Genomic DNA, 9813 nt, shown 5'->3' with positions numbered 1-9813 from the left:
GGAGTAGGGGAGACACCAAGCAACGGCATTCACTTCTGGGGCGTGTGACTTGAAGTGCTGAAGCCACCCTGACAAGATACCAGACAGTTTTAGGTAACTGCAGAGGTGAGAAAAGAGGCAAAGAAAGCTCTTGGGACAGCAGGTTAAAGATCTCGCCTGTTGAGACTGTCTTGGCTCCAAAAGGACCAGCGGTTGACAAGGAGCAACCAGCACAAAGCCAGACGCACTGCTGGGGGCCCCCAGCCTCGTTTCCCAGAGCGACGATTCTGAGGCGTCGCCGCCACCGCCAACCCTTAAAACAGTACCAAGTCTCCCGCCCGCTCTTGGGTGTTTTGGAGCCCTCGTGGTCCCGCCTCATTGGCCGCCGCGGAGCCCCGCCTCGGAGAGGCAGAGCGACCCCCGAGCCTGTAGTTCTCCATTTTCAAGGCCTTCCCGTTGTGGGGGGGCCCTAAGAGGATGTTGGGACTACAACTCCCAGAAGGCTTTGCACAGAGGGCGTGATCACAACTGAGGGCGCCGGGGGCGGGGCCTCCTGGGATGAAGCGGGGGCGCGCAGCCCTGGTACATCAGCCGCCGCTGCTGAGAACCGTAGAGTCTTCCCATCCTGAGGCCGGCGCGCAGACCTCGGGTCCTGGAGGCTCCGGGTTTCCGGGCACTGCCTCCGGCCGTCGTCGTCACAGCGGCCCGCCTTTCCCCAGCTCTGAGCGGCCGAGGTCACCATGAGTCCGGGGTTCCGCCGGGCCGTCGCCGGGCAGGGGGCGGCGGCCGCAGTGCAATTGCTGGTCACCCTGAGCTTCCTCCCAAGTCTCGTCAAGACCCAGGTGAGCCCGAGGGGCGGGGGACGGGCAGCACCGGCGTCGCCCAGAGGCCGAGGTGCAGGTGCGAGTGGCCGGCCGAGGACTGAGAGAACCGCACCGGCTAGTGCGGGAAACGTCTGTAAAGCGCGGCCGGCGCGGGGACGCGACACGCGTGGCGGAGGCAGACGAAAGAGGAAGATGGTGACGGCCAGTAAGCGCTAGCGGCTTTATCATTGTGATGGTGACGGGGAGAAAAAACGCGATGTCTTGAGCAAGAGGGGGATAGAAACCTCTGACACCTTTCCCTCTGGAGATGACAGGGAGGCTCTCCACCCTCTTCCCGAGAGGACAGGAGGGGACAGGACTTCACTTCCTTGAACTTGAGTACTAGAGATTGTCAGGCTTTACCCACTTTATTACCCACCTGTCCTACGTATGCAAAGTGGCTTGCCAGGTGAGCCCGCTTAACGACGACATTTGGAGAGGGTCTGGGCCCTGACTGTGGGCCTCTAAGGCTGTAGTGAGGCTTGCTGGCTGGAGAGTCCTTTGGACTTTGGGGTTGCCTCGATGAGGCAGATATTACTTACTGTACCGCTCTCTCTATGCTAGAAAACCAAGGGTTAGCTGATCACAGCCTCTTGCCTTGAAGAGAGATAGGTTTGTTGCTTTTTTAGGTGGGTAAGATTTGACTAGGTTGCCAGATGCTGCTGCATCTTGTCTGCACCTGCTGCAAAGGGTTAGCTCAAAGAGCCAAACCGAAGCAAAACAGAAGTGTCTCAGATGGCCTGGTAATGAGGGGGCATGCAGTTTGAAGCAATTAACGCTCATTGCTAAGAAAAAAAAAAATGATGGTAACCGTGTAAACATGTTTTTCCGACTTTGTTCTTGATGTTGTAATGCCCAGCACTAAATCTTAGAATGCTTGAATATTCTGTTCATGTTTATGTGAGTGCTCTTTAAATGAATAATTTGATAAAAATAGAAGCAACATCTGGAAACAGTGGTACACACCTGTAACCCCAGCACTCAGGAGGCAGGAAAAAAAGAAGCAGGAGAATTACCACAGGTTGGACCCTAGCCTGGTCTACATGCCAAGTTCCAGGCTAGCCAGGACTGCATAGAAAGACCCTCTCTCAAACAAACAAACAAACAAACAAACAAAAACAAAACAAAAAAAAAAACCCCAAAAACTAAACAATGAGCCAACCAGAGAAAAAGGAAAGAGAAAGGGAAGAAAAAAGACATTCTTTATTGAACATGGAGGTTCTCTGACCCCCTTCGATATATTCTGAGTCCATCTGGAACTGAACAGGGAATCAGCATTGTAAACAAGCCTTGCAAGTATCTGTAATGCAGTTTTTTTTTTTTTTTCCTCCACTGCATCTTAGCCTGGCTTGGAAAACACTATGATAGAATTCTGGATGTATTTACTAGACTTAGCAAAAATAAATTTCCCAGGCTGTCAATAGCAAAATTATTTTCTAGTTATTAGTTCTGTTTGGTTTGAGTGGAATTTACGTTTAGATGTTTTCATAAAGTCTGATTTCTCATTTCCTTGCTTATATATGTTGTATATTAATTGCATAATTTATCACCAGTCTAGAAGCTTCACTTAAGGTTTCTCTAGCTACCAGTAATCATACTTATTAGTGGTTTATAATGCACCTGTAATTCTATTTCCTTATATACAAATGAGTATATATATTTCAACAATTAAATATTTGTGCATTTCAAAGTACCACTGTGCTAAACAGGCTACAGAAGTGTATGTATACTTTGTTTCCCAGTGATACTTTCTAATATAGTCTTTAATAACATTTTTAGGTAGAACCTTAACCTGTAACGTGCTTAATTATATATTTTGTTTGGTACATATCTCAAATGTAAGGCTGTGGTAAGTGAAGTTCAGAGAGCTTAATTGACTTGTTAAGTGACATAAACTGGGGCCCTAATGTAGTCCCTTCTGCTCGACACAGTATTTACAAATTGGCATGCTTGCTTCAGAGTATAGAAAAGCAGAAATCAGAAAATCAGAAAGTGGAACTAAGACAGATTTTTTTTTTAAACTTCTCATGTATCCTAAACTTGGTAGAAAGAAAAAAAAAAACAGTAAAGATAAAAGGAAGAAATTAGAATTTTTGAAAAACCCCTCAGTTCATAAGAAATCAAAGTCATTTAAGGAAACAGGTACTTTGCTTTCTATATTGAAAGCAAGAAAAATATTTTTGACCACGTGAAAGGATGTTCATTTGTATATCTCATGCCCCATTTTCTTATAAATGAAATGCAAATATGATTCATGGCATGTTACATAGAGTTTTCCTGTAAAGGCTATTTCAGTCAAATATATTTGAAATCCTTTAAAATGCCCGTCTGCAGTGGCATGAAAAATCAAGAAGCACACAGCTCCCCACCAAATGGAAGTCAGAAATGTGGGACTCAGTGTGTGTAACTATTTCATTACCCTGAGGGTTTCTTTTAAACCCGGAAGATCAAGCTTCTAGTCTCTCAGCTTTGTTTGTGGAGGTGGAATTGGCAAGAAGTTACACCAGTGTCTTCCCTAAGCTGGGAGAATGGAAGGCCCCACCACAAAGCCTGAACCCCAAAGAGCTACCTCCTTGGTGTAAGGGGAGAGTAAAAGAACTTGCTAAGAGCAGGGAGAGATGGTGGCGCACACTTTTAATCCCAGCACTCGGGAGGCAGAGGCAGGCGGATCTCTGTGAGTTTGAGGCCAGCCTGGAATACCAAGTGAGTTCCAGGAAAGGCGCAAAGCTACACAGAGAAACCCTGTCTCAAAACAAGAAAAAAAGAAAGAAAGAACTTGCTGGAAGAAAGGGTGAGAACTCAGTGGAGACCCTGTGACCTGTGCTAGGATAAGCTGCGGCCGGAAGTAGAATTCGCAGCAAGCCCAGGTTCATGTACCCAGGTTACCGGAGAAAGCAAATGCCTTCCTCCTAGAAAAGAGTCTTCTCAGCTCAAGGACTTAAGTTTTTTTCTTTTTTTCAGAGATAGTGTTCAGTGGAATAAACAGCTAGCAGTGTGCCAAAAAAAGTAATCACAAAACTGCAAGGCAAGAGAACTCCGTGATCAGATACAGATAGCCCTGTGTTAGGATGCCTGGATTTGCAATGTTTTTTTTTTTAACTTTACAGATGTTAGAAAGTTTATCTGCATGGTAGAAACTACTTCATATTTTGATTTTTGTTTTCTCTGACTAGCTATGCACTTTAATGCTGGACAGATCCAGTAAGCCACAGTTCTCCATCAGCTATGCCACCACAAGGGTAAACAACTTGTACTCCCAGGTTGTCTCCTATGTTTCTGAGTTATGATGTATGGTAGGTTGTGTGTCTTGACCAAATTTCCATATATATTTTTGTTTTAGTAGGCTTCTTGGGGGAGGTTTCTCATGGGAAGTTGAGGAACATCCATAGTGGAAACTCTAGAGACAGTAAGTGACTATAGGTTCTGAATTTTTTTACTTAATTTAATATGTTTTAATGTATTTAAATAAAAAACACATAGAAGTATGAAAAATAGATCTAAAAGAATGATCAAAATATTAAAAATAATGAAATTGAAGTTTTCAAAGTGTGGTGATATGTACCTATAATCCCTCTCAAGAGGTAGGAGACAGGGTCATAAAGGTCAAGGTTAGTCTCACTTTAGTAGCTGATTTCTTCTTATTTACAAGGTTTCTCTGTGTAGTTTTGGTGCCTGACCTGGAGCTCACTTTGTAGACCAGGCTGGCCTCGAACTCACAGAGATCTGCCTGGCTCTGCCTCCTAAATGCTGGGATTAAAGGCATGTGCCATTGCCACCCAGCTAGCTGGTTCCTTCTTAGCCTGAGCTACTTGAGACTCTGCCCTACCCCATGCACACACTAAAAAAAGAAAAGAAAAAGAAAGAAAAAGTAAAATTTGAAACTCAAAAGATGGATTAAATAGCTGATTACACCCAGCTGAAGAAATTTAAATTACATATTTTTCAACTTAATCCTTCATCATCTGCTCTTCTGCCCTGTCAGCTCCATGCCTAACAAAAGAGAACTGCCACAGAGTGATCCATTTACTGGTCTCTGCCAGCTGCTGTGACTGTGTTGGTTACAACCATGGAGGAGTCAGTTTTGCTCTTATAATGTATCTTAGGGCCATTTCTTCTTTCCCACTCAAGGGTATGGTTCCCTTGGTGTCTTCTATTTCTCCAGGTCTTTAATTTTTTTTCTTCCCCCAATGAGTGGTTACTGTCATCCTATGATCTTGGGTTCTTGATATTAAACTCTGGTCCTCATAAAGCACATTACTGATTGTGCTATCCCTTCCTCCTTTTTAAATTCTGATTCTAGATCTAGAAAACTTGCTGAGTTGTTTTTATTGCTCATGTTCTGTTTAGCCTGTTTTATTCTTCTTGTTTTATTTAGCCTATTCATTACCGTCAGACTCTTGTGCTACTGCCCTGAAACTGCTTTCTCTTGTCAAGGTTACCAATGTCTTTGTCGCTAAGACTATAGTAGTTCTCAGGCCTCAGGTTTACCTGTCAGCAGAATTTTTGCCCCACAGCTCAACCCTTACTCTTTTAAGTACTTGCTTCTTATGCTAACTTCCTGGTTGACTTCCTCTGTAGTGGGCTAGTCTATCTTACAACACGTGGCTTATTTCTTGTTTCTCCTCTGCCCTTGATCACTAGTCATTTGAGCCTCAGGGTTTGTGTCTTTCTTGTTCATCTTATCTGGATGCTTGGTTTAAAAGCCCAGCTATACCCAAGTCTCAGGTTTATAATTGAACACAAGAAACCTCAGTTCTAGATCACCATATCCAATTTTTTATTTTCCAGCGTTTACATTTGGATGACAAGCATCTCAAACTTCAGAATTAGGAAGAAATGAATGTAGTACCTCATTAGGACAAATCCACTATTCCCTCATACCTCTTTATGCTTTCTTGATTGGTAAAAATTAAACCATAGATTGATATTAAATATTCAGGAGGGCGTGTCTCAACATTAACTCCTGATCATTGGTGGTGAGGTACTGACCTAAAACTGTGTAAAAACTTTGGAATTCAGCCTGCTGTTCACCTATAAAGCTGAATGTGTGCTTAGAGCAATTTTACACCTGAGGTTATCACTTTGAGAAAGTCTTGCACATGTACCCAAGATACATGTACAAAAATGGTTGTGTACCTTTGTTCTTTAGCCTAATTTATAATCAATATGGAATACATTTGTTTCCTGTTTGCTGCTATAACAAACCTCCACAGTTTAGTCACTAAAAACAATATAATTTTTTTAATCTTATAATTTTGGAGGCCCAAAATCTGAAAATGAGTTTTACAGTGCTAAAATTATGACAACAAGGTGGGATCCCTGGAGGGTATAGATGGAACTGTTTGTGCTTCTGCCAAACTTCTAAAGGCATCCTTATCTTTGGCTTGTGACTTCTTCCTGTATCTTCAATGTCGGTACTGCATCCTCTTCTAATTTCTCCTGCCTCTTCCTGATTAAAAAAAATTGTTAAACTCTATTGGTTTCCCTTGAGTAATCTAGTATAATCTTCATGACTTAAGATCCTTAATCACATCTTTACATTTTACTTTTTAAAACTTTTAGTGTGTGTGTGTGTGTGTGTGTACTTGCTTGCTTGCTTGCCAGCCACAGCATGCATGTAGAGATGAGAGGAATTGGTTGTTTCCAACTTCACATGGATTTCAGGGATCAAACTCAAGTAACCATGCTTGCCCGGCAAGCATCCTTAACCCACTGAGCCATCTTACCTGTCCCTGTCACATCTTTAAATCCTCTTGCTTTGTAAAATAATATCCCTTCTTCCTTCCTTCCTTCCTTCCTTCCTTCCTTCCTTCCTTCCTTCCTTCCTTCCTTCCTTCCTTTTTTTTTCTGAGACAGGATTTCTCTGTGAAGCGGTCCTGGTTATCCTGGAACTCACTCTGTAGACCAGGCTGGCCTCGAACCCACAGAGATCCACCCGCCTCTGCTTCCCGAGTGCTGGGACTAAAGACATGCACCACCACCACCTGGCAAAATAATATCCTCTTAAGATTAATTTTGTGAGCTGGGCAGTGATGGTGCATGCCTTTAATCCCAGCACTCAGAAGGCAGAGGCAGGTGGATCTCTGTGTTCAAGGCCAGAGAGCAAGTTCTAGGACAACCAAGGCACACAGAAAAACTGTGTCTTGCAAAACAAAATAAAACAATAAAAACAACAAAAAAAGATTAGATTTGTGAAATAGTATCTTAGGAATCAGGACTTGCATACCCTGGGATGTTCTTCCTTCTACATGGAGCAAAATAGAATAGATAAGCTGTGATTTTTCATATTATAAAGCACTATTTACAACAGGGAAAGTAAATGAGCCAGTTGTAAGTAAAACTCACCATTATAGACAATGCCAAAGTAAATGTGGAAGAATTGAAAGGAAATGATATTGATATTACAAAAACAGAGGAATTGTGAGTATATTATTTAGGGATGCATACAAAGAAAATTGGTTACAACAGTAAGCTTTATTTTAACCTCTTAGGTAGATGTAATTGAGAAGGAACTTCAAGGATGTGGGCAATATTCACATCTACATTTCAAAAGTTTGGTGGCACACAGGATTTATCAGAATAGTCTTTAAAAGTTACAGATATGTAGTAACAGCAGTTTATACTTCTCACAATGAAAATGGCTTTTTTGTGTATGCATACATGCATGTGGAGGCTAGAAGTTGACATCAGGTGCCATCAATCTCTTGCCACCTTATTTTTTGAGTTGATGAAGTTGGAACTCATCAATTCAATTATCCAGGCTGACCAGCAAGCCCCAGGGATCCTCAGTCTCTGCCTCCTTAGTGCTGTCTCCCTAGCTTTTTATGTAAGTGTTGGGGATCTGAATTTAGGCTTTTAGGCTTGTGTGGCAGGCATTTTGCTGATTGAGCCATCTTTCCAGCCCCTGAAAATATTAAAGTATGATGGTTCATAAACCAAAAGTTTTCCATTTAAAAAAACATTACTAAGAAAGAACAGTTACTTTAAAGGGGTTTTTCTTTGTTTGTTTTATTTTGGAGTAGGGAGACAGTGTTTCTTTGTGTAACCCTGGCTGTCCTGGAACTCACTTTGTAGACCAGGCTGGCCTCAAACTCAAAGATTGGTGTGCTTTAACAAATAAATCTTGCCTGGAGATCAGAGTGAGGATCTAGCCACTAGAGGCCAGGCAGTGGTGTCACACACCTTTAATGCCAGCACTTGGGAGGTGGAGATAGGAGGTGATATGGCAGGGCGGAGAGAGGAAGTGATAAGGCAGGGTGGAGCTGAGGATTTGATAGAGGTAAGAAGACTCTCTAGTGGCTGGCTCCTTTACTGATCTTTCAACATTTACCCTAATATCTGACTCTGGGTTTTTATTGTTAAGACCAATTAGAATTTGTCTGCCTGCCTCTGCTTCCCAAGTGCTGGAATTAGAGGCATGTGCCATAGTGGTAGTTTGAATATGTATGGCCCCCATAGACTCATGTGTTTAAATGCTTGGCCCATAGGGAGTGGCACTGTTAGTAGGTGTGGCCTTGTTGAAGGAAGTGTGTCAGTGTGGAGGCAGGCTTTGAAGTCTCATATATGCTCAAGCCACACCCAGAGTGACAATTTCTCTTTCTGCTGCTCTGGACCAAGATGTAGAAATGTCAGCTTCTTCTCCAGCACTGTAGACTAAACCTCTGAAACTGTTAAACCAGCCCCAATTAAATGTTTTCCTTTATAAGAGTTGCCATGGCCAGGCTGTGGTGGCACACGCCTTTAATCCCAGCACCCAGGAGGTAGAGGCAGACATATCTCTGTGAGTTCGAGGCCAGCCTGGTCTACAGAGTGAGTTCCAGGACAGGCTCCAAAGCTACACAGAGAAACCCTGTTTCAACAACAACAACAACAACAAAAAGAGTTGCCATGGTCATGTGTCTCTTCACAGCAATAAACCCTTACTAAGACAGCCACCATGCCTGACTTAGAAAAAGTATTTTAAAAACAGCTCTGTGTGTGTGTGTGTGTGTGTGTGTGTGTGTGTGTGTGTGTGTGTGTGTGGTGTGTGTGTGTGGTGTGTGTGTGTAGTGTGTGTGTGTGTGTGTGTGTGTGTGTGTGTGTGTGTGTGTGTGTGTTGCTTGAGAACCTAAAAGTGCAATGAAATTTGGGAGTTAGTAAGAGGATTCTAGGAAGAAGGATGGTAAGTGCAGAATTCCAGAGCTGAAATGCTGGACAACCAACCCTTGTTCTTTATGTAAAGGTAACATTGCTGCCTACATGAGGGAGGGAGTTGAAAGAGACACTTCCACTCAGGGAAAGAAAAAGGATTGGCTAGGACTTCTACTTCGGCTCACTGCTCGTGTGTCTCCTTCCATCCAAGGGCTTCAGGAATAGAACCTTTAATAGGCAGTGTCCTGTACCTGTTTTTAGTTAAAACCTTGAACTGAGGTAGTTGCAAGTTCATGTGCAGTTGTAGGAAATAATGCAGAGAAGTGCTGTGTTCCCTTTACTAAGTTATCACAATGGTAACATCTTGTAAAGATAGAGTACAGAATTATAAACAGGATGTTGCCATTTTAGGATGATTTAGTATTTTCCCAATTCTGTGTCCATTATTTGTATGTGTTCACATTTTTATTACATTGCAGTTTCGTGCATTCACCACCACAGTGAAAATATGGATCAGGTTAATCACTTCAGTCATCTGTGCTGCTCCTATCCTCCTCCTCCCCCATCATTATCATCATTTCGTGCGCGTGTGCACACATGTATGAAATGTGTGGGTGTAGATGCTCACTTTAAGCATCTATCCTGTTCCTATCATCATCATCATATCATTGTGTGTGTGCGTGTGTGTGTGCATGCACACACCTGTACAATATGTGCACAATCCACCTGTAGATATGGACACATGTGGACATCAGATGACAACTTTTGGGAAATGGTTCTTCCTTTCCACCGTGGGATACAGGGATTGAACTCAGGTCATCAGGTTTGGGGGATAAGTGTT

General features: G+C 43.0%; 1 protein-coding gene across 1 annotated transcript in view; it reads left to right on the top strand.

The window, feature by feature from the left end:
* Positions 1-521: 521 nt before the first annotated feature.
* The window catches only part of Ero1b (endoplasmic reticulum oxidoreductase 1 beta), a 41919-nt gene continuing 32627 nt past the window's right edge, over positions 522-9813 (top strand). The window contains 1 exon segment of the mRNA XM_036187512.1: positions 522-821. Coding sequence (XP_036043405.1) covers positions 720-821 — 102 coding nt within the window. The 5' untranslated portion in view covers positions 522-719.

This window comes from Onychomys torridus, chromosome 5 (assembly GCF_903995425.1).
Source record: "Onychomys torridus chromosome 5, mOncTor1.1, whole genome shotgun sequence".
NCBI classification, from domain to species: domain Eukaryota; kingdom Metazoa; phylum Chordata; class Mammalia; order Rodentia; family Cricetidae; genus Onychomys; species Onychomys torridus.
This window is presented reverse-complemented; position numbering and strand designations above follow the sequence as displayed.